We start from the raw sequence: 22,006 nt of genomic DNA, 5'->3' as shown, positions 1-22,006 counted from the left end.
GGCAGCTTCCTCCACTGTTTAGCCACACTCAAGGTGAAGAATTGTTTTCCTGGTGTTTAATTAAATTTCCACTGTTGCATCTTGCAAGTGTTGTCAGTTGTGCACCTCAGAGAGGTGGCTCCATCTTGTTTGTAATCATCTGTTAAAATCAGGCTAACCCTCTTAGGGGTCCCTCTGATATTCCCTCTTTTCAGCTGACCAAATCCAGTCCCTTCAGCCTCTTCTTGTACCACAGGCTGCTGAGGGAATTTAGCCACACTGACATGAGCTGAGTGTAGTCCAGGAGACACTTGGAGCACTCTGAGGGGAAAATTTCTTAATCCAGGTGATAGCTTAAACAGAGCAGAGGCACTACTGCACCTGTGATTATCAGCACAGATGAAATAATGGGTAATGAATTAATTAGTGATGTCCATACTGGTGGCAGCCTGAACTGCATTGGTCATGCCCTGTTGGAACTCATGCTGAGTTGAGGGGTGTGGGTCAGGTGGAGAGTAAAGAAAGCACCCAGAATTTCATGAGCATGAACTTCCAGTTGCTTAAGGCATCAGTGAATGGGATTCCCTGGAAACTCAGTGTTATAGGAACTGAACAGAGCTTTGAGGATGTTTTCATGAGATTGCAAGAGCTCTCTGTTCGCACGTAAGAAATCAGGCAAAGAAGGGAAAGACCAGCATGGCTGCATAAGGTTCAGACTGAAGTGTGAGAAGGAAGTGCAGTGTCAGTGGAGCCAGGGAGGAATGCTGTGAGGAGCAGAGGAAAGCTGCCCAGATGTGTAGGCATGGGACTGGGAAAGCTAGAGCACTCTGGGGCTGAGTTTAGCAAACAGTACCAAGAGTACGACAGGCTTCTACAGGTGCACGGGAGGCTTGAGGAGTGGGCCCATGTAAAGTGGCCCAAAACTGGGGGCAGTGGTCCAGGTTTGGCCCTCTAGTGTCAAATAAAGGAGAATAATCACCTCTTTCAGCCTTTGGGCTGCACCTGTGCTGTGCCTTGGCTCTGACTGGGAGCCCCAGCAGGCAGGGAGTCAGGTGTTGCCCACACCTCTCACAGGAGCAGGTTTGTGATACCTGGCCGTGCCTGACTGTCCTGTGTTGCTGTGCTGATGCAGATATTAATGAGTGTGCTTTGGATCCTGATATTTGCTCCAATGGGATTTGTGAAAACCTGCGTGGCAGCTATCGTTGTAACTGCAACAGTGGCTACCAGCCTGATCCTGCTGGAACCAATTGTGTGGGTAAGTTTTGGTTGGTTTTTTTTTTTTTTTTTTTTTTTTTTTGTGGATTAATTATTTATCATTTCGTTGATGCTGGTTTGACCTGACAGGATGTAGGTTGCAAGGCATCTGCTTCTTCAAGCTTCAATAAAAATGCAAAAAACTTGGAATGGTGCTTTTCTCAATCTCTGCATAATTTTTATTCTTACTGTGTATTTTTGTATACTGTGTATTTTACTGTGTTGCTGTTTGGTAGGTAACATTGCAGGTTTCACTCTCCATCTAACTAATTTTACTATTCATGACCATACATGAAATCCAGTGGGTTTTTGTTTTTTTCTTTTGGAAATTCTTACATCCAGAAAAAGTGTGTTACACCACAAGTGTGTTGTACAATCATGTTGCTTATAGCCTTGTAATTTTAAGCAGAAAGGCGAAATTTGTTTAAACTAAAAGCTAACAGAAATCTCTCAGGAGCCATCAGATGTCCAAAGTATTGTCCTTAAGTACTGTGTTTATTTTGGTAAATTATTGTTCTCTGCACTTAAAGATTTACTGACCTGTCTGCTGGCAAAACTCCAGTTTTGCTGGGGAAAACCTGGTCTATAGCTGCAGTATAGTTTTCATATCAAACATTCCTTCCTGGTGATGCAAAGGAAGTACAAAGTAAAGAAAGTGTCTCCTTTCATCTGCTTGAATAAAGGAACTTTACATCTAGTCACTTCCTAAAGCCCTAAATATGACCTTCTGGCAGGAAAAGCACTGGTGTTTTTATTTTTAAAATTCTTCATGTATTCATTCTCCAAGTAGATTTTATTGGAAGGGGTTTTATTTAGCTAGTTACTCTTGGGATTACGTAAGTGCTAGTATAATCTATGTATTTACTTAAATTAAAGATAAAGCTGACTGAATGTGAGGATGTGTTTATTCTTGGATAGAATTTTTCCATAAAAGAATTTAAGTGTGAACACTCAGATAAAAAGTTGAAGGATTATAATTAATGGCACAATTTATGAGATGCCAGGAAATAAAAATGGTCATCAGTCAGAATGCAGACAGAATTTTTGTCAGGTCTGAGTGGGTTTGAAGCATGAGCTGCGTTGTTCAGTGTTTTTACAGAGCTTATCCCAACGGATTACAGTCCAAATCTGAAGTTATTCTGTGAGATTCTAATGAAATAATGCATTCATCACACTGCACAGTTTGGGCTAAAGCATTGTATGACAACAAGCTCAGAAACGCTCTTGAAAATGTCAGTTTACAAATTTGTCCCCTTTCCTTGGTTGAAATCAGATGAAGTTGAATTAAGGACAGGTTAGAAAAGAAGAGCTTTTTTTTAAATTTATGGCTGCCAGACTTAAATCTTGGATTCATCATCTGGGGAAATTTAGGCTTTGTTGTCTGAATCCTACAGGAATAAGCACACCTTGGAAAATCTGAAGAGGTTGGGGAAACCAAAATTCACCAGATTGTAGTTACATTGCATTCTCACTTTTCTTCTAAACTCTGTTTGATGTTAGACTTCAGTTGCAGTATTAGATTTGGGAAATCAAGCAGTTAACAAGGAGGAGACAACCTGAAGCAGGATAAAATGTCATGTTTATCCTGACTTATCAATATTCTTTATAAACATAGGTTATTTTGACATGTGATGGCCATTAAAGGAAGAGGCTTAAAATTATTTTTTCTTCTTTCATAGAATAAGTAGTAGGGCAGTGAGGAAGACACGTTACATTTTATTAGAATTATTTTCAGTTAGTTTAAAGGGAGTTCAGGGAATTATGTTACTATACCTAGTCAATGTACTTGATATCCTGGTCTTAATCTTGTTTTTTTTAAATTCAGTGTTCCTCTGGAGGGGAGGTGTATGTGTACTCTTGCGATGGCTGCCATGCATGAACCATACTGGACAGATTTTAATCCACTTCATTGATAACAAAAACAATTTTGGCCTGTAAAAGAGAGTTAGAACAGAGTGACAGTGTTTGCAGGGGTCTTAGGATGGGGGGAAGAGATGAGGATCTGACTCCATGTTTCAGAAGGCTGATTTATTATTTTAGGATATATATATTACATTAAAACCATACTAAAAGAATAGAAGAAAGGATTTCATCAGAAGGCTAGCTAAGAATAGAATAGCCAAGAATGATAACAAAGGTTTGTAGCTCACACAGCTGACTGTGATTGGCCATTAATTAGAAACAACCACATGAGACCAATCACAGATGCACCTGTTGCATTCCACAGCAGCAGATAATCAATGTTTGCATTTTGTTCCTGAGGCCTCTCAGCTTCTCAGAAGGAACAATCCTAAGGAAAGGATTTTTCATAAAAGATGTCTGTGACAGAACAGTAATTAACACACTGCTGTTTCTGTGCTTAAATAAAAGAAATAATTAAAATACCGTTTTCAGAGCAAATAAACCTCCATTAGTTTATATGGTGTGGTCATAGAAATGACAAAGATCATTGTCATTTGACCAAGGTCATTGACCAAACTCAAATGAATAGGGTCATTGCAGGAAAACACAATTATTCTTTTAAACCTAACTGTGAACTAATTTTTGTGTTGGCCAGTGGAAAGAACAAAACAACTTTAAAGGCAGAACAGAAATCTTTGCAGCAGAAACCTGAAAGTGAGTGAGAGCTTTGCAGGTGAGAGCTGTCACTCTCGGTGATGGGGTGTGTGTGTTCCTGCAGACATTGACGAGTGCTCTGTGAACGGGCTGCTGTGTGACAACGGGCTGTGCCGCAACACCCCGGGCAGCTACAGCTGCTCCTGCCCCCGGGGCTACCTGTTCAGCGCCGAGACGGACACCTGTGAAGGTGAGCAGCCTGCACCTCCCGTCACTCCTGCTGTGCATTCTGCCACGGCACAGCGAAACCGGCACCCGAGCGGTGGCAGGTACCAGAGGAAAAGAGAGAGCTGTGATGTTGCATAAATTTTCACATTCTTCTTTCAAAGTAATAATTTAATTTGATGCGATAATGTTTTCCTTTGCTTAGCTACAACATTTTAAACCTACAATACGTGGTTGCCTTTGATCACATAGCAGGAGCACCACATCTGCCATTTAGGGAAGTGCATTTGTCTTGATCGCACAGTCTCCTTTTTCTTTTCTCCCTTCTTCTCTCCCTTTCATCCTGGGTGATATTTAATTCTAGATCAATCCTATTATCTGTGATACATTCCAGGACCTGGGTATTACTGCCCAGTAATACTAAAACTGTCCTTCATTTTTTTGTATAATCAAAATTGCTTTCTTCATAAATAGAAATATTTATAAATAGTAATATTTATAAATAGTAATATTTAAAAATAATCTTTCTAAATAGTAATATTGCTATTAATGTTAATTAGTACTTTAATGCTAGTTAATACATTACTACAGAGGTTAAAGCAGCAAAAATGTCGTATAGCAGAAACTAATGAGCAATTTTAGTTACTAAAAGGAATACATGTAAAACTGTACCAAAAAAAGTAAAATTGGAAGTGTTCGTTTATGTGCTAACTCTTAATTAGTATTAGGAGTTGAACAATTTTTCTGGTCTTCTCCTTTATTTTTTGTTTAGTTCCACAGTAAATCTCAGTATTTGTAATCATTAGGAAGTTTTTATAGTAAATGGTTTTGCATTTCTTTGAGTGATGAGGAAGCTGTAATTCTTTGTTGCAAAACAGTTGTTATGTGAACCAGTGTAATCCTCCAGATTTTTCTAAAGTGGTGGAAGATTTTACTGTCCTCAGCTCATTATTATTGATCAGGTAGAAGTTACTGCCATACAGCTGAGGAAACACATAGAAAGGAAAGTGGCAAGGTTTTAAATTCTGGCAGTATAAAATCATTCACATGTTCCATACAAAATGTCTTCACCCCTTCTATGCAAAAGAAATTACATTCCTTTATATTTTAATACATGTGGGTTTCAGAGGACACCTTTAGAAGTCAGTTCTGGCTCTTTTTGCATGTTACAGATTGGTACCACTTGTTCAGAGTGGGGCTTTTCTTGTGCCAGCCCTCGTGGATTTACAGCACTTTCTGTGCCAAGCTGTCTCAGTGCCTACCTGCCCACAGTGCTCAGGAATTTATTCTGCAGGGTTTCTCTCTGTGATTCGTGTCTGTGCACTGCAAGATTTCTGTCTGTGAAAACAGTGTACTGTGTGGCCTTAATGCACGTGTTTCTTGAGGAATCTTCCAGACAGAGAAACTGGTGTGGTGTGGTGAGGGGAGGTGCTCCCTACCAAGAACTTCAGAGCATAAAACACTGACCTAAAGCTGGGTGGGTGAGAAGCCAGAATGCAGACAGCCCAGCCAGTCCAGTCCTGTTGAAATAAAACGTATCTGCATTTTCAAACAGTAAACTTGGATTTATTTCTTAATGGTAATGGTACTATTATTGCTAATACATCTTGAGTCTTGTCCTTAGATTGATGTCTAAATTTAGCCAATGAGGTAAAAGAGCTGGTCAGGAAGGGTTTTGTGTAAAAGTGTCTGTAAAAATATTAAATGTTGCATTTTTACTCACGTTGGCTAGGCAGTAGTAATGCTGGGTTGGCAGCAGAGAAAGAAATTACTCTCTTTCTGCCCAAATCCTGTTTCTCATAATTCGTTTTGGAGTTGTAAGTTCACTGGCTGTAAAAACCTGCTGTAGTCAGGAGCTCTGTGTTGAGCACTGAAAATGCTCTGATGCTTATTAGTCACCAAGAAATTGTTAATATAAATCTCATCAGCAACTCAGAAGAAACAACAAAACTCTTGTTTTCTTTGTAGTTCAATTGAAATTTTTTATCAGTTTGTTGCACGGAGTAGGAGATTTGTTTGAGCCACCAGAGTCTGTGAAAGTTGAGATTTTTATGACAAGCTCCATGGTTTAGTTTGTGTTTCCAGTGACATAACTAGTTAAATGTAAACCAGATGTGCTTTGAAGTCCATTTCCAGGAATGTACAGTGGACTGTTTCAGCTTTTCTTTCTCTGACGTTTACAATGTACACTCACTTCACTTAAGAGAAAAAAAATTTAAAACACACCTCAATAAATATCTTCATACATAGCAGGCTTTATTTTACCATACAAAATAGTGTTAAAATCCATTTGGTTTGTTGCTTGCTCAAATTTTAAAAAATTAAAAATTACCATTTAGTATTATCATGAGAAGCTGTAGGGAAACAATTTTCGGAGTCTGTTTACATTGTGCATGGTATACTTTTTCACTTGATTCAGCAGTGCACTTAATATCATCTTTTAATTTTATTTTTCTTTCCTGGATGGCACTTTTGGGATGTAGTCAATGCACTGTTCTCAGCCTATTGCTATCGAAATTTATTTGGCTTGGGGTTTTGTTTCTTTTTTTTTCTTCTTACTTAGCATAGTGCTAAAGTATATCAAATACAGAAAGGCCTGGAGCATGGCCCATGAAGCCAAGAGAGCTGACTCTCCTCTTCAAAAGGTGATGAAAGGTTTTTGTCTCTCCATCTCCACTTACTCCCTTCTTTGGTGGTAGTTTCAGGGACATTGGCTTCCAGGTGTGGCCCTCAATTATTTTTGTCAGATTTTCATTTAAACTCTAAAAATTTGAAACAAAAAGATGTCTTTTCTTAGAAGAAAATTGGTTGTAATCCCGCCTTGCTTAATGCCAGGGAAAATCAAAGGTAGGCATGATGACCTCATATTACTCCCATAAATGTGAAGCAGTTTAACTTTCATGTATCTTCTTGAAGTGATGATTTGGACAGTGACACCTGTCTGCTTTTCACTTTGTCTTGCACATTGGCTGTGTCTGTGCAAAACTCTGTGTGAGGGCAGCTGAAGCTCTTAAAGCAGTGTGACATTTCCCATGAAAATCACCCACTTTCAGCTTTAAGTACCTTCACAGATGATGCCTGGTCCCTCATGGAAATTTCTCTCCAGTTGCAACTTATTTAAAGAAGGGAGTAACACTTGTGATTGTTTGGATGGAAAATACATCACTTCTGTTTTGTTAGTTTGTCCTGTCTTTTCAGTTTTTTCTCACTTTTTTTTAAAGCTAGACAAACTTCTGAAAGCAAGATGGCTGAGGGAGAGGGAGCAAAAGTGTCTATGTCCCAGAGCATTTATATTCAGAAGATTATTTGACTTAAGATTGCTTTTTTTTCCCTGAGTCAGAGTGATTTATGATTTTCAGAACCACTTTGGTTTCTCTGCAAAAGCAGCAGAGAACACTCTCCATCAGCAGGTATTGCTGGCTGGGGGAAGCCAGAAAGAGGCAGGGAGCATTCCTGGGTACTAAAAATTGAGGTAATAGAATATAAAATGTATCCACAGGGAGGAGAAGGCCTTGGTGCAGAGCAGATAATTGCTGGTGAGGACTCCAAATTGCCGGCTTGGATGCATAGGGACTTGGAGCTTTGTCTGTCAGAATTAACAATGAGGCACATTGTCCTGACCTGATAAAGCCTCTTAGATCTTACATCCCTGTATCTGTGTATGATTAATCTGGAAAATGGGCAGTCCACAGTTCAGAATCAGGCTTCAGAAACATAAAGCTCTGTTGTTGATCAGAAAGTTGGTGACAGCCAAAGCCAAGTCCTGTTTGCTCTTTGTAGATAAGTCCATTAAGTAAAAGATATGTGAAAGCTGGCTTTTAAATTAAGTGCTTGCTTTTGGCATGAAAAGAGATATCACAGTTTCCAAAGTACTGATTCTGGGCATTTTTATCTCTCTTTCTTGCTTACTGTTGTTTTTTTTTTTTTTTAAATTAATACATTAATATTATTATATATGTTTAAATACCTGTTGCTTCCTTCACCATGCACGTCTCTGGTGAAAGGAAGGCTTGATGCATCATAACAAAATAGCAAATTGTATCTCTTAGAAAACTTTAAAAAAATACAGAGGGCATTTCAGTTTGTCTTGAAAATGATCTTTTCATGCTGCTAATATCTCTAGTGCTTAGTTAGATACTACATTAGGTTGTAATTAATTTAAATTAAGATGGTTTAATTTATAGATATCACAAGATATTGCTGAAGCACTGCTAGCAAATATAAGCAAGCACTAAACATTTTTAACTTCAAGCCTGCCAAAGGGAACTGGTTGGATTAGAATGCACAGCTTGATTCAGGATGCACACAAAAAAAATCAGATTAGTTGAGTTGAGAGGGAAATGGTGGATATGCATCAACAGTCTTCTTGGAGAGAATGTGTATTGCTTCAACCTTAAAACTGATTCCACTTAAAAGAAAAACATCAGCAAATAATGCTGTCTGCAGGGGTCCTATTCTTGCATGTGAACAAGCTGAAAAACCTCACAGGGATGATAAACAGGATTTTGGGGCTAAAGAGCAGTACCATTTACAGTATTCCAATTGCAACTGCTGTTTCTCCGGCGTTTCCATAACTGGAGAATTGCACCCAGCATTGCGATCTTTTGCTTCTGACAGGGTTTTCTTAATTCTTCTCATGGGGCCATAAATGGCAGAAACAATGAGGGCTTTGTTTGTTCTCTGCATGGTGTGGCTGGGAATGCATTTGCATTCTGTGAACAAAGAGTTGTGTTTTCTCACGGGACAGTTGTAATTGATGCTGGAGAACTTTATGACCCATGCTGTTGGAAATTAATTGTCCTTGTAGAAAAGGGCCCTTTAATAAACACCTCCAAAATATCGGTACTTCAAAATACAGCCTACCTGTCTGTCCCTGTATCTCTTGATACAAAACTCCTGGGAGGAGAGGAGGAACAAACACTTCAGGCAGTCTTGGTCCCTCACAATAGCATTTAGAGAATATAAATTACCATGGAATACTTCCCAGAGGCACTCTTTAGTCCTAATAATGCCTTTTGTTTCTGGATTACAGATATAAACGAATGTGAAAGCAGCCCATGTGTCAATGGAGCCTGCAGGAACAACCTTGGGTCGTTCCACTGTGAATGTTCATCTGGCAGCAAGTTGGACCCTACAGGACTGATTTGTATTGGTGGGTGTTTCCTCCTTTCATTTTCCCTTTTTATTGAAAAAAATATGTATAAAAATATAAATTTTTTAAAATTTATATATATAGATACATATTCTACATGTATCTAAAAATGTTAGTGTCCTTTGAGGATTCTTTTGGAAAAAAAGCAGAATGCTGCAGAGGTTTTATTGGAGTAAGCAGCAACAGTTGTCTGCAGGATGTTGTTGCCATTGTCTTTGAAAGCCATTCATTAGTGGTTTTTTTTTTTCCTTGGCTTTCTAAGAAAATTCAAAAGGGTTGTATTCTGCTGTACTTTGCAGGTGTTTATAAGCTGCCATTGTTTCATATAATTTGTGTAGCATAACTGAAATTATTGTAAGATATGTGTGCTGCTCCAGCTAGTAAATGGTCATTAATAAGTGGGTGATGCTAATCTTAAATGTTACTTTTGTTTTCATATGTATTTGTTTGGCATTTTTCATTCAAATTTTCTTGTCAGGATTTTCTTAAGGAGAAAAAATGAATGCAAAGACTCAACTCCTAATTATTTATGGTATTCTTCCATGCCTTAATGTGTTTTTTAAGTGAATGTTACTTTTGTGCCTAAGCTTTCCCTTACATTTCCTTGTAGCGTACTGGCTGGTGAGGTTTATTATTGTTTTTCTAATTTTCATGTTGTGCTAATTTCTTGATATAACCATGCTAACATATGCCTGTTGTACCTCTTATTTATAATCTTGTGTTCTTGCATCCAAAGGGGCCACATGTTCACAAGGAGCTCAATTATAACCATGTTCTGGATTTACTTTGCAAATGGTTTTTTTTGATTGTTTACAGTACGAGGTCCCATGTGGCCTGAAAAGCAGTGACAAATAACATAAAATATAAACAAAAAAATTAGCTGAGTAGTCAGATAAAAACTGAAGAACAGGATCCAGCTACACACTGTGAGCCCAATCATTAGTTTTTCATGTTAACAAAAACAGTCTCAGGAACCATGTTTTTTCACTAAAAGTGTGAATATGTTAAGACAGAAGGGTCAGAAGTAGAGCTGGTGCAAGGCATACAGATTTTTGCTGCTAGAGCTCAGTTTTTCCACCTTGGCCAAAATTTCATTGGCATTGGAAGCAATGAGAGGAGGGCAGGCTGGGTTACTGAAAAATGAGTGAGGGGCTGGAGATTACAGATGACTTACTGTGTGGAAAAACTTAAAAGTGTTCTTATCAAATATATGCCATTTTAAATCTCAAGCTGATTTTCCTCCATTACCCCTGTAGAGGAAAAACTTGAATATATTTGTCCTGATTTTTTTTAGCTGATTGCTTCTGTCAAGCACTGCTGTAGCAACAGATACCTTATTCCTAAATATAAATGAAGGGCTAAAATAATATTGAAGTTTAGGATTTTTTGTGTTCTGCACAGGACTGATCAAAATAACATAATGTCCGATTCTGACAGGTTTATTTTTTTATTTTCAAATTTGCTCTCCTGTCGGAACCAGAATCAGTACCACATTATGCAGCATAGATGTGAGCCATTTGTCTCTTTCTGTGAGCTTTCCTGGGCAGATAGAGAAAAATCCATTGCTCAAATTACAGTGATTTGCACTCAGATTTAAACTCAAGCCTTCAGCAAATGAGGGCTGTAAGTTCAGCAGTTGCAATAAAAACTTCAAGCAATGATATTGACATACTTTGCTTGCCCATGGGCAGCTTTTGCAATATTAAGACCATGCTCATGGAGGCAAAAAAAATATGTTTTTGAAGCATATTTGAAGTATACAAGTGTTTCACTGCTATTTTGGGAATTGCCCATAACTCAGATACAGCCATTTGTGCTTTTTGAAATACACACTTTTACATGCTTTTTGCACATATTTTAGTTAAGATTTTTGAAGTTCATACAGTGCACAATAAGTAGGATGCCATCTGCCTGTATTATGCATATATTCTTCTTCAAGTCAGAATCAAAGAGATAAGAGCAGCAGAAGGAATGCTTTGATGTTGGATAATAACTCTTTCACAAAAGATTTTTGTCCGGACAAAAGAGATGATGCAAAATAAAGGAATAGCCTGAAAAGGATAAGACAAGCAGACTTTGGCAGGATAGTGTGGATGCAGCTGGTGTGAGCAGAAGCACCTGCTAATTTGTAGAATATAAATAATTTCTGAGATACTGGTATTGATTTTTCACTCCTATAAAGGCAAGTTGGCAAGTAAAAGGAAATAATGTTGAGCTCTGTATTTATGCACTTGTTCAGGTGTGGAGCTCAGTCCCACATGTTTGAGACCAATGTTAACTTAAATAATACAACTATTTTACACTTAGCTGTTAATGAAATACCCTGCCCAATTTCTAGGGCTGATTTCACTCACATTATTGGGTGATGTTTTTTTCCTGTTGCTTCAACCTAAGAGAAGTCGTGCTCCTTGTGGTCTGCATCATTTTTAATATGACAACTTGGTAGAAAATGTGAAGCTGTTTGGAAGAAAATAAGTTGGGATGATTTTGTTTTGAGCAAGTTGTTCCTGACCATGAGGTATTGGTAAAATGTCTGGCTTTTTGCACATACAATGCATGTAAATCTTGAAGCCAAATCCCATTTTCCTTTCATTATTGATCAAACTAAATTTTTCTGGGTCACTTTGAACTCTTGAGTATGCACCTACTTCTAAACCCTGCCCAAGCTGAGCTTCCATTTTAGGTCTGACCTTACAGGCTGCTTTTGCTGTCTGATCACCTATCCTTAAGACAGAATTACCTGTCCCAATAAACGTTGTACCATTTGAGGGTAACCTTGGTAAGGTGGGGAAGTGTGAAGGCGTTGAAGGTAAAACTTACAAAGTATGTGCCTGATTTGAGATCTGACTGACTTTCCAAAGTGTAGCTAATGCAGCAGCAGAACCAGACCCCTAAAATAGTACAGAACACTCCTACCCACTGTGGTTTTATTTTATTTTGAAACTTCCTTACAACCTGGAAGGCTTCCCTTCAAGACAGACAAGAACACCTGCATTTCAGAAAGGGTTCAGGCAGACACCCAGGCAAGAGAGTTCCACGTTGGGATCTCTGCTTTTGTATATTTTGTATGGATCAGCCATTAGCTGAAGGAAATTAACAAAACCACTGCAGTATCTGCAAGACCTCTGCCAGCTGTGGGACCTGGATTGTAAAATGCCTCAGGCACTGTGGTTTGTTGGTCACTTTCAGTGATAGTGCTGTCCCTTTACACTAAAAGAAAACATTTAGTTTAGATAAATAGCACTATTTATCTAAACTAATCTGTGTACAAAATCACTCTAATGAAAGTTTTTTCTTTTTAAAGAGAGCCTGTGCTCCCTTGGTACTCTGCCTGCTGGTGTGGCATGCCAGCTCTTCTGGCTGCGACAATTCTGTGTTGTTTTTGCTTTCTGTTCTGCTGCAGACAGCCTGAAGGGGACTTGTTGGCTTACTGTCCGAGACAGCCACTGTGAAGTCAACATCAATGGTGCCACGCTGAAATCTGAGTGCTGTGCCACCTTGGGAGCAGCCTGGGGCAGCCCATGTGAACGCTGTGAACTGGGTATGCTCCACCATCCTGCATCTTTAGGGAGAAGGGAATAAGTATCATTAGTAGATTCTTATTGTATCTCTGTATAAAAAAACCCCAAACAGAAAAACACCCCCAACAAACAAAACAAAAAAAACCAACCAACTAAACTAAACAAAAAGCACCAAAACCAGCTCCCATCGCAAAAACCTAAGACAAGAAGTTGTCTTCTTTAGAAGTTATCTGTTTTAGACTTGTAATCTGCACCATCAGGGATCATTCTAATAACTTTGAAATACCAGGAAATAACATGTGAATAGACCTCTTAATGGCTACAATATGTTTCATCTCCACAAGGACTATGTATTGACTGGGATAGGGAGATAAAGGACTAAAACAGTAAAGTGAAATATCTGGCAAAATTCATTTTTATGATGTGGGCTGTTAACACTTTTTTCCCTGCTCTTTTCAAACGTGTAGCTTGTGTACCATTATTGACTGCAGAAATAGTGCTGCTATTAGATTTCAGGGCTACTTACAGAAGCTGGGAGCAGCAATGCTCACTGTACTCTAGTTTATGGCAGAAATACTGATCCCTTAAGGTTGGAAAAGTGCCACTGGCAGCTGAACTGGTGTCAAGATGTTTTAGCTTCTCATTTTTAATTGGAACAGTAACTGTGGGCACATGTATCCCCCCTAACAAGCAGAGTGCAAGCAGCATCCAGCAGAGCTCTTAACTGTGCAGTGCAGCAAAGATATTCCTTTGGACTTCAGGGAGCAGATGGTCAGGTTAGACTGGTAAAACTGATCAAAATCTAATTAATCTAGACAGATAATGTGTTCAGATTGGGTGAGTTTGGGCTCTGAATTTCCTATTCTGCAACTAAGTAAATTGCAGCAAGCTCTGAAATCATTATGTGATGCTACATTTTACATGTATCTCCTCAAGTAAGCTCATTGCTCAGATCCATTATTAAGCTTTGGTGGGGGAAAAAAACCTGATAATTGACATGACTACAGTTTTAAATCTTAAGGCCTCTTGAAGGAATTTTACCTTTCAGCTACATGTCAGTGCAGGGACTGAATCTGATTAGGTGCTGATCATTTCAGTAAGGAAAGCACATGAAAAAGTAACAGTCTAAGATTAATTTCCTCAACTATTCACTTAGTTTAAACACGAGTCAGTAGTTTAAATATGAGTCAATACTTTTCTTTATTGAGGCTAGAGCATTCCCCACCTTACAGAGTGAAATTATTAGCAAATTTTGAAGATACATGCATTTTTAAATTTTCTGCTCCTGCCTTCCTGTCACTCTGAAGCAGTAACAATATCTCTCTGGCTTGATTCCAGACACAGCTTGCTCAAGAGGATTTGCCAGAGTGAAGGGTGTTACCTGTGAAGGTGAAGTTTTTGCTTCTTACTCAATGTTATATGTAATAAATGAAAAAGCCGAATTAATAATAATAACAAAAGATTTTATATTCACGACTGAAAATGCAGTCCTCAATAGCCACAGTCAGAGACAGTGATGCCGGGTGAACCCTGATCCAACCTCTATCACACCAGATATCTCTCTGTTCACAAATGCTATTGTATACAGTTTTGCTGTTGTATACAGTTTTTTCTGCCTGAGGCAGAGGTGATTTCTTTTGTCACCCCGCATATGCATGGAGTCTCTTTTCTCCATGTGTGAAGGTCCGCCCGAAATGAACGGGTGATGAATGATTTTTGGGTGCAAAAATAACCAACATAGGCACAGGGGTTTTGCAGTAACAAATCAACAAGAGGCAATTTATTGATGGTAACCACAGCTAAATATGCGTTAGGTTAGAGGATCCAGGGAAGAGAAGGGTAGGACAAGGGAAAAAGGGAGGAAAGAAGGTTAGGGAATGGGGTATAGCTACCAAAACGTGATGCCTTCGGGGTCCCGCCGCCGATGCTCGCTGGTACACGTCTTGGGGAGCTTCTCAGAGAGGCAGTCGAACCGAACCCCAGATATACTGTTCTTGGTTGGGGGAAGGGTGGCTGAAATTAGGTTTCCATGGAGGGGAAAAGGATAGATTATTCCATTGTTTTCATGGCCGAATGCTCCCAGGTACGTTTACTCTGGGCAGGTTCTCCCCCTTCCCTGAGTTGGGAGGGGGTACAGTCCCAGCCTTTGGAAGGAGGTGGCTAGGGGGGTGCCATGGGGGTGCCAGTAGGGTGCCAGAGGGGTTCTTGGTTCTTTGATGAGGGGATTAGCATCTCTGTTGGTCCGTCACTGTGGTTGAAGACAGGCAAGAGGGGTCTTCTCTTGGAGCGGGGGGGGAAGCCACCCCAGAGCTCAGTCCAGCCAGGCCTGAAGTTTGGAAGAAAGTCCGGTTCCATAGTTCAGAACAGGGCAGCATGCCCCATCGATACAGCATGGCATGTTCTGCAGACACCATCTGTAAACACACTAAATACGCATGAGACTTTCTTTCCCAACTGGCTCAACAGTTTTTAACCCTTCGGTGGTCCTTTTCTCATGACAATTGTGAGGCAAAAACTGAAGGATTTCCGGATGGACTTCCACACCATGCAGGGCTGGACAATGCTGTTTCTGGGAGGTGGCTGGTGCTTGATCGAGTTATGGGACCCCGGTATTCAGATGTGTGTTCCTGAGACTCTGGTTCTCTTGGCTGAAGATATTTATCAAGTGTTCATTGCTCTTGGAGTGTTCCCCATAATCCCTGGAAAGGCTCATCACTGCACTGGCCACGTCCTTTTCCTTGCTAATTAGGCTTTCTTTCCTTGCTGCCATCTGGAGTTTGACAATTTCGCTGTGGCAGTCTGTGTGTCAGTGGTCTCAGGCTTTTGGATTTTTGTTTACAGTTTTGTGTTATACATATTTCATATAAGCATGAATTACCTCACACCACATATCACACTCAATATGTCACTTTCCCCCCGCATTTGAAAATGTGATGAAAGGGGATTCACTGTGTCATTTCTTTCCTGTCACCTAAAATTCTCCATGAAGCTGAAGCTCTGTCCCCGGAGCGTGCCGGTAACCGAACCCTTTGTGTCCCCGGCAGACGTGAACGAGTGCGAGGTGTTCCCGGGGGTTTGTCCCAATGGGCGGTGCATCAACAGCAGAGGCTCCTTCCGCTGCGAGTGCCCCGAGGGGCTCACCCTGGACGGCACCGGCCGGGTGTGCTTAGGTAAGAGCACACCCCACTCTCTCGGCTGTGTCCCACAGTCCTCCAAAACCCTTCTGCAAGGGGCTGGAAAGAAAGCCTGGTTTGTTTCTGGATTATCCCAGATGACGTGCCTGCTTAGATGTCGAATATCTGTGCCAGTTCAGAGAAAAGCTGTTGATTCCTTCGAGGGTTGAGTTTGTTTTGAGGCTTGTTTTGCCCTCAGTGCAGTCAGTAGGCTGTGCTAAAGTGCTGTCCCTGCTCGGACTCCTGTTCGGGAGCAGCGGTGTCCTGGGTGATGGATGGTGAGCACAAATATGCTGGTGCAAATTAGTCTTTTTTTTTCAGTGCACAGGCCAGTGTGTGGTTCTTTTCCTGACATTTGGGTACACAAGTACAAGATTTTGCCTGCACACTTTGTTGATTTGTCTTCTGTTTGAACTGCTTTGCTGCTAATGGGATGGACCCTGGAGTATAATAAGCATAATTAACTTTTCTGGAAACCTTATTGTATTTTCCTGGTGTTACAGTAAGCCTAACAACAGTCAGGTTTTTTGGTTTTAATCTGTATTCACTGCACTATTAAATTAATTCAGTAACATAAATATAGAAAGGATTTTTTAAATAATTTTTTTACCATTTCTTTTTTTTTCTTTTTTAACCACAAGAGCCACAAAAGGGTCATTTCTTAAGTCAGAATGCCTGGTACAATAAAGAAACAGATGTGGCTGTCCCATCAAATAAAAGGGTCATTTTATAAGTGAGAATACTTGGTACAGTAAAGAAATACATGTGTCTGTCCTGTCAAATACACACAGAATCCTAAGAAGCAGTGATGTGAGGGTAAGGATTTATTTTGATATGGGGATACAACAAAATAAATTCTTGTACTTTTATGTGGCACAAGAAAGATCCAGAAATTTAACTATAGTGCAGCATCAGCAACTTCAAATGGCTGAACATTGTGCAGAAATGCAGAGCCTTGAGCAGGAGCTGAGTGTTAATGTGTGCTTGTTAATGTTCTGCCAATTTACAGGGGTGATTTAAAAAACACAGACACCGATGGAAAGAATGGTGTCATTTTACTAAGAATATAAAGGCCACACAAAGGTAAAATAATGCATTCAATAAAACTACACGCTTGGCTTTAGCAACAAGCAAAAGTAAGCAAGGTAGTGCACCTAATCATTACTGTGTGAGAGAAAGGATAGTGATGGAAAAAGATTAATCCCCAGTTGCCTAAATACTTTACCATCATCCAGATCCTCATGCACAGCAAGGACCTGGACAACTCTGCCCAGCAATTGGGAAAATCCCACACAGTGTATCCACCTGTAGCTGGGGTCTCCAAATTCACCCCAAAAGTGAGTCCAGCTTTCATAGGCCCAAATCACCAAGTCAAACCAACTTGAATGTATTTTTGGCACAAAAACTCCTGGATCTGGTGGCACACATCCCATCCAGCAAGGGCTGGGGCTTGGCCAGGACTCAGGCCTCAGCTTGGAGGGTTTCCCCTAAAATACCCCACAAACAGGCCTCTATTCATGGAGAAAGTGATGCCTTTTCCAGGGCTACCTAAAAGCAGAGGCCTGACAAAATTAAGGGAATAAAAAGTGGTTATATTTATTGAAGGGCCTTCAGGTACACTTCCTGAAGACAGCCAAAACCACACCAGGGGCTGCACCCAAAATGGATGACAGGTCCTGGGTTTTTACACTTTTCTAAGTTTGGTCCAGTTGCATACTGGGGGTTAATCTTCCAATTACATTTACAATTCCCATTACAGCTTCAGGTAATGAAGTAATTTACCCTAACTTTGCTCCCCCCAACTCACTTCTGTTTACATTTCTTGGGGCCTGAGGCAGTGAGGTGTCCTTGATTCCCAGGCCTAGAGAGGAATTGTTTTGTCTGACCAAAATCTGAAGATAGTAGCTAGCACTCTATATAGAGTTTAGAGTTATACACTAAAGAACTTCAGGATGATATAAAAATACATAAATACATCAAAAATATACAAGGTAAAATCCTAAGGCATCAATGGTGCTTAGGAAAGTTTCTTAAATTGATACATTCTTTGTAGATAACTACATAAAGTTAGTTGTGTAGTTGTTATAACTACACAGCTAGCATAAGCACCTTTGTAATCTATTTTTAGCTAAATAACACTGGTGATGTTAATCACAGAGTGCCCAAGATTCCTCTCTTAAGTCAAGCTCAGCTGAGGCCTCAGGCCTCAGCATGTATGTGAAAAACGCCAATCACTTGTTTTTAAAATTTTAGAAGTTTAATAGTAATAAAATGGTTATAAAAATAGCAATATAATTAGAGTAATAAAAATTTTGGACAGTTTGGATTAGGACAATATGAGACAATAATGACAATATGAGACAGTAGAAACAAAGAGTTATGGATGTCCAGGTACCATTTTCTGGGCAGCACGAGCCAGAAAAAGGACCCACGTTAACAGAGGATTAACCCTTAAAAACAATAACCTGTTGCATATTCATACATCTCATACATGATGGATAAATTCAATTCAGACACAGAATTCTGTCTGGGCAGTGTCAGCTTCTTACTCTTAATACTAACTGGAATGAGCGAGGTGGGAAGAAGTTCATTTCTTCTGATAATGGGGCAATAAATTCTGTTTCTCTGACAGATTCAGGTGTCCTGTGGCTGCTATCTCAGTGCAAGTCCTTTCTTTAGGAAAAAAGCATAGCATAGTTTCTATTTTAACATTTTGTTAAAACTAAAACTGTATTTTAACACACTACTTGAGAATTAATACAGCATAACTCTCATAACACATCACACATAATACTCATTTTAATATCTGCAAAGATATCATAAAATACGCATTTTTCACAACGTAACAGCCGAGAAGAGGGATGAAAGCCTTGAAAAGCTCGTCGTAAAATACACCTTTCTCACAATGTAACAGCCGGGGGGAGCGATAAATGCCTGTTTGCTGTTGTTGTGGAACAGGAAGGGGGATAAAGGCCTGTTTGTTGTTGCTGTGTAACGCAGATATCCGCACGGAGCAGTGCTACCTGCGCTGGGAGGAGGAGGAATGCGTGCAGGCCGTGCCCGGCAGGCTCCGCATGGATTCCTGCTGCTGTGCCCTGGGCGCCGCCTGGGGCTCCGGCTGCCAGCGCTGCCCCGCTCCCGGCTCCCCGGAACACCGGGCCCTGTGCCCCCGGGGCCCCGGCTTCTCCAACAGGGGCGATCTCCTCACGGGCAGGCCCTTCTACAAAGGTGAGCCTTCCTCCCTCTGCCTGACGGATAAGTGTGGGTGCATCCCAGGGGTATCCCGAGGGAATTCCTGCTTGAGAGGTGGATAAAGGCCTGAAAGAGTTGGTGGTGCTAATGGCTTGGAGTGTGTTGTGGGAATCTCTAGTATTAGAGGGTTTTGAGAATGCTGCAAAAGGCAGGCAGAAAAGCTGCGGAAAAGTTTATCTAGCCAGATATTAGGAAAAAGCTACAGAAAAGTCTATCTAGCCAGATACTAGGAAGTTTTAAGCTTAATAATGGAGCTCTGTGCATTGTGTTTTAAGGTTCACAAGCAGATATTGTATTCAAAATAAGCAAGCATTGTTTAACCAAAGGTATGTGTGCTTACAGTGGTTGGATAGAACTACTGTCAATGTGCTTTTGCTTTGTGTGATTGGTCAAAAAACTTATAAAGTGAGTTGTGACATTGAGTTCTGTGTCTGCTGCCCGGGATGTGAGCTGCTGGCATCTTCCCATTGCCATAGCCATGTATTGTGATGCTGGGAAATCAAACAGCTCGAGGCAGTTCCTCAGCAGCCCCGTCCCGTTTGTGATTTGTACACAGACCCTTGTCGGTGATATGTGTTCCTAGAACAGAGGCTAGACCAGATTAAGAGGATTAAAGTGGGTTTTTATTGAAGGCCTTCAACAGATACAGCTTGTCAAAATCGTCAGAAGCCTCCCAGAGAGGCTACACCCAAGATGGAAAACTGTTGCAGTGTTGTGAGGGTCCCCAGGACGAGGTGAGGGATGAGAATTTGACTCCAAGTTCTCAGAAGGCTGATTTATTACATTATGATATTATATTAAAAGAAAATTATATATTAAAACTTCACTGAAGAAAGAGAAAGGGGACATCAGAAGGCTAGACAAGGATGAATAATAAAAACTCATTACAGACCAGGTTTAACTTAATGACTGATCCCCATTCCTGGCACAGCTGAACGGGGATTGGTCATTAAGTTAAAACAATTCAAATGTTGGGTAAACAATTCTCCAACTCACATTCCAGAGGAGCAAAACATGGGGAAGCTGAGGTTTCTCGTCTTCCCAGGAGAAGAAATCCTGGCAAAGGGATTTTTCAGAAAATATCAAGGTGACAGAAAGCAATCACGAGTTTTTCACCCAGTTAAAGTTTGGTCCATTTACATGTCAGGGGTTAATCCTCCAATTACAGCTTCAGGTAATGAAGTCATTTCCTCTAAGTTTGCCCCCCCCCCCCCCCAATTCTGACATTTGTTTATGTCTCCCAGTGCCTGAGGCAGTAAGGTGTCCTTCAGTTTCATGCCTAGAGAAGTATTGTTTTGCCTGAATAAAATGGGAGAACAGTGGATGACAGGCTATGGTGTTTTAGAGTTACACACTAAAGCAGTACAGGATCTGAAAAATATAAAACCTGAATCCTGAGGCATCAATTCTGGGGTCTGAGGATTAAATGTGGGTGCATCTGAGAGGGTATCCTGAGGAAATTCCTGGTTTGGAGCTGCTTGTTAAGTGTGCTTGAGAGATGGGATAAAGGTATTTGCCTGAAGGAGCTGATGGTACAGGTGGGGAATTCTCTGCTTTCATGGGTGCTTGAGAGCAAAAGCTGCAAAGTCTGAATTGGGTAAGGAGGAGAAGGAAATTCCTGAAAGGAGAAGAACTCTGAAATACAGGAATAGTGCAAAATGTGCATGTTTTTTCGGACAGTGCTCTGCAGGGAATGAGCAAGCATCATGCGGTATAAGAAATAAGTTATTTTAGATGTAAACATAAAATATTACTAAATTTTGACGAGGGCTCTCTGGGAGACTGAAGAAGGGTGGATTCTTTCTCTGGTTTGCAAAATCAGTAAGTGACTAAAAGGAGAGGGTGTCTGTTGGGTTATGATTGTGAGAGCAGTGACAAAAAGGATCTGCAGTGATAAAGGAGTAAATAAAAGTATTTTGTCCAGTTCTTGCTACCTTCACCTCTCGTAGAGCAACAACAAAACAGAATAGGCTGGAAAGTGTTAAGAAACCAGACCCAAGTTACTTCAGATGGCTAAAATCTGAGAAGAAAAACTAGTTTTCTGTGTCCAGAAGCTCAGGTGATCCAAAAATTTGTTAGGGTTTTTATTTTTCCTTAAGGATATATTCTGAAGCGTTTTTCTTGGAATATTTTGAGTTGCTTTAGAAAGCTATAGCAGGTGAGACCTCTGCTTCACCATAAATAAGCTCTGCTTTTTAGGAGTCGTTACTCTCAGGCAAAGCTCTTGATTTTCATTGGTGATTTACCAAAGAAATAAGGAAAATATAACCACAACAATAGCAACAATAATTGAACCAACATTGGTTTAATTTAAATAGTTAATTATTTCATAAATCTTGTCTAGGCTGAGATTTTCTGACGTTTGGCTTCCTGTTTCTGTTTCTTAATGTGGACCACTGTTGTGTTCCATTCACAGAAATTAGTGGGAGATAGATGCTGGTTTTGTTGAAGATGATCCTCAGTTAAGGACATTGCCTCAGCAAATTATTTCACAGAGTGTAGGAGAGGTCATTCAGCCTTGCCCTGTGCAAGATCCTTAACAGTTTGTGTTACTCAGCATTGAGGAGAGGTGAAACATTTCACTTGATGCTCTACAAAACAAAAAAAATAAAATTTTCAGAACAGCTCCAGATAAAACTCTGGCAGTCTCAATTTGAAAACCAAACCAAATCAACCAGGTAATGGTTGCATATTTTACAGACTGGCTCAGAAGTGCCAGGAATATTGATTGTGGCACAAAGCAAACTTGAGCACCATAGACATATCAGAGTTTCAACTCAGAGAGTATCCCTGAATTTCTTTGACTCCTGATTAGTATAAACTTTTAATTATTGCTTAGGGTATTGTGAAGCAAAGAAACCCAAAAATAGCCAAAAGACTGGGAAATGTTT

The 22,006-nt window shown here is 40.2% G+C and overlaps 1 protein-coding gene across 3 annotated transcripts in view; it reads left to right on the top strand.

Annotated features, from left to right (window-relative positions):
- The window catches only part of FBN2 (fibrillin 2), a 125,298-nt gene that overhangs the window by 56,370 nt on the left and 46,922 nt on the right, over nt 1-22,006 (top strand). For all 3 annotated transcript variants that reach the window (XR_012578114.1, XM_074532817.1, XM_074532816.1), the window contains exons 18-24: nt 1,112-1,237; nt 3,917-4,042; nt 9,050-9,169; nt 12,573-12,710; nt 14,029-14,079; nt 15,735-15,860; nt 18,864-19,091. Coding sequence is in view for 2 of the 3 variants with exons in the window: in XM_074532817.1 (XP_074388918.1) it covers nt 1,112-1,237; nt 3,917-4,042; nt 9,050-9,169; nt 12,573-12,710; nt 14,029-14,079; nt 15,735-15,860; nt 18,864-19,091 (915 nt within the window). In the remaining variant the exon portion in view is untranslated. The remainder of the gene's footprint in view (nt 1-1,111; nt 1,238-3,916; nt 4,043-9,049; nt 9,170-12,572; nt 12,711-14,028; nt 14,080-15,734; nt 15,861-18,863; nt 19,092-22,006) is intronic.

Source organism: Zonotrichia albicollis, chromosome Z, assembly GCF_047830755.1.
Source record: "Zonotrichia albicollis isolate bZonAlb1 chromosome Z, bZonAlb1.hap1, whole genome shotgun sequence".
NCBI lineage: Eukaryota > Metazoa > Chordata > Aves > Passeriformes > Passerellidae > Zonotrichia > Zonotrichia albicollis.
This window is presented reverse-complemented; position numbering and strand designations above follow the sequence as displayed.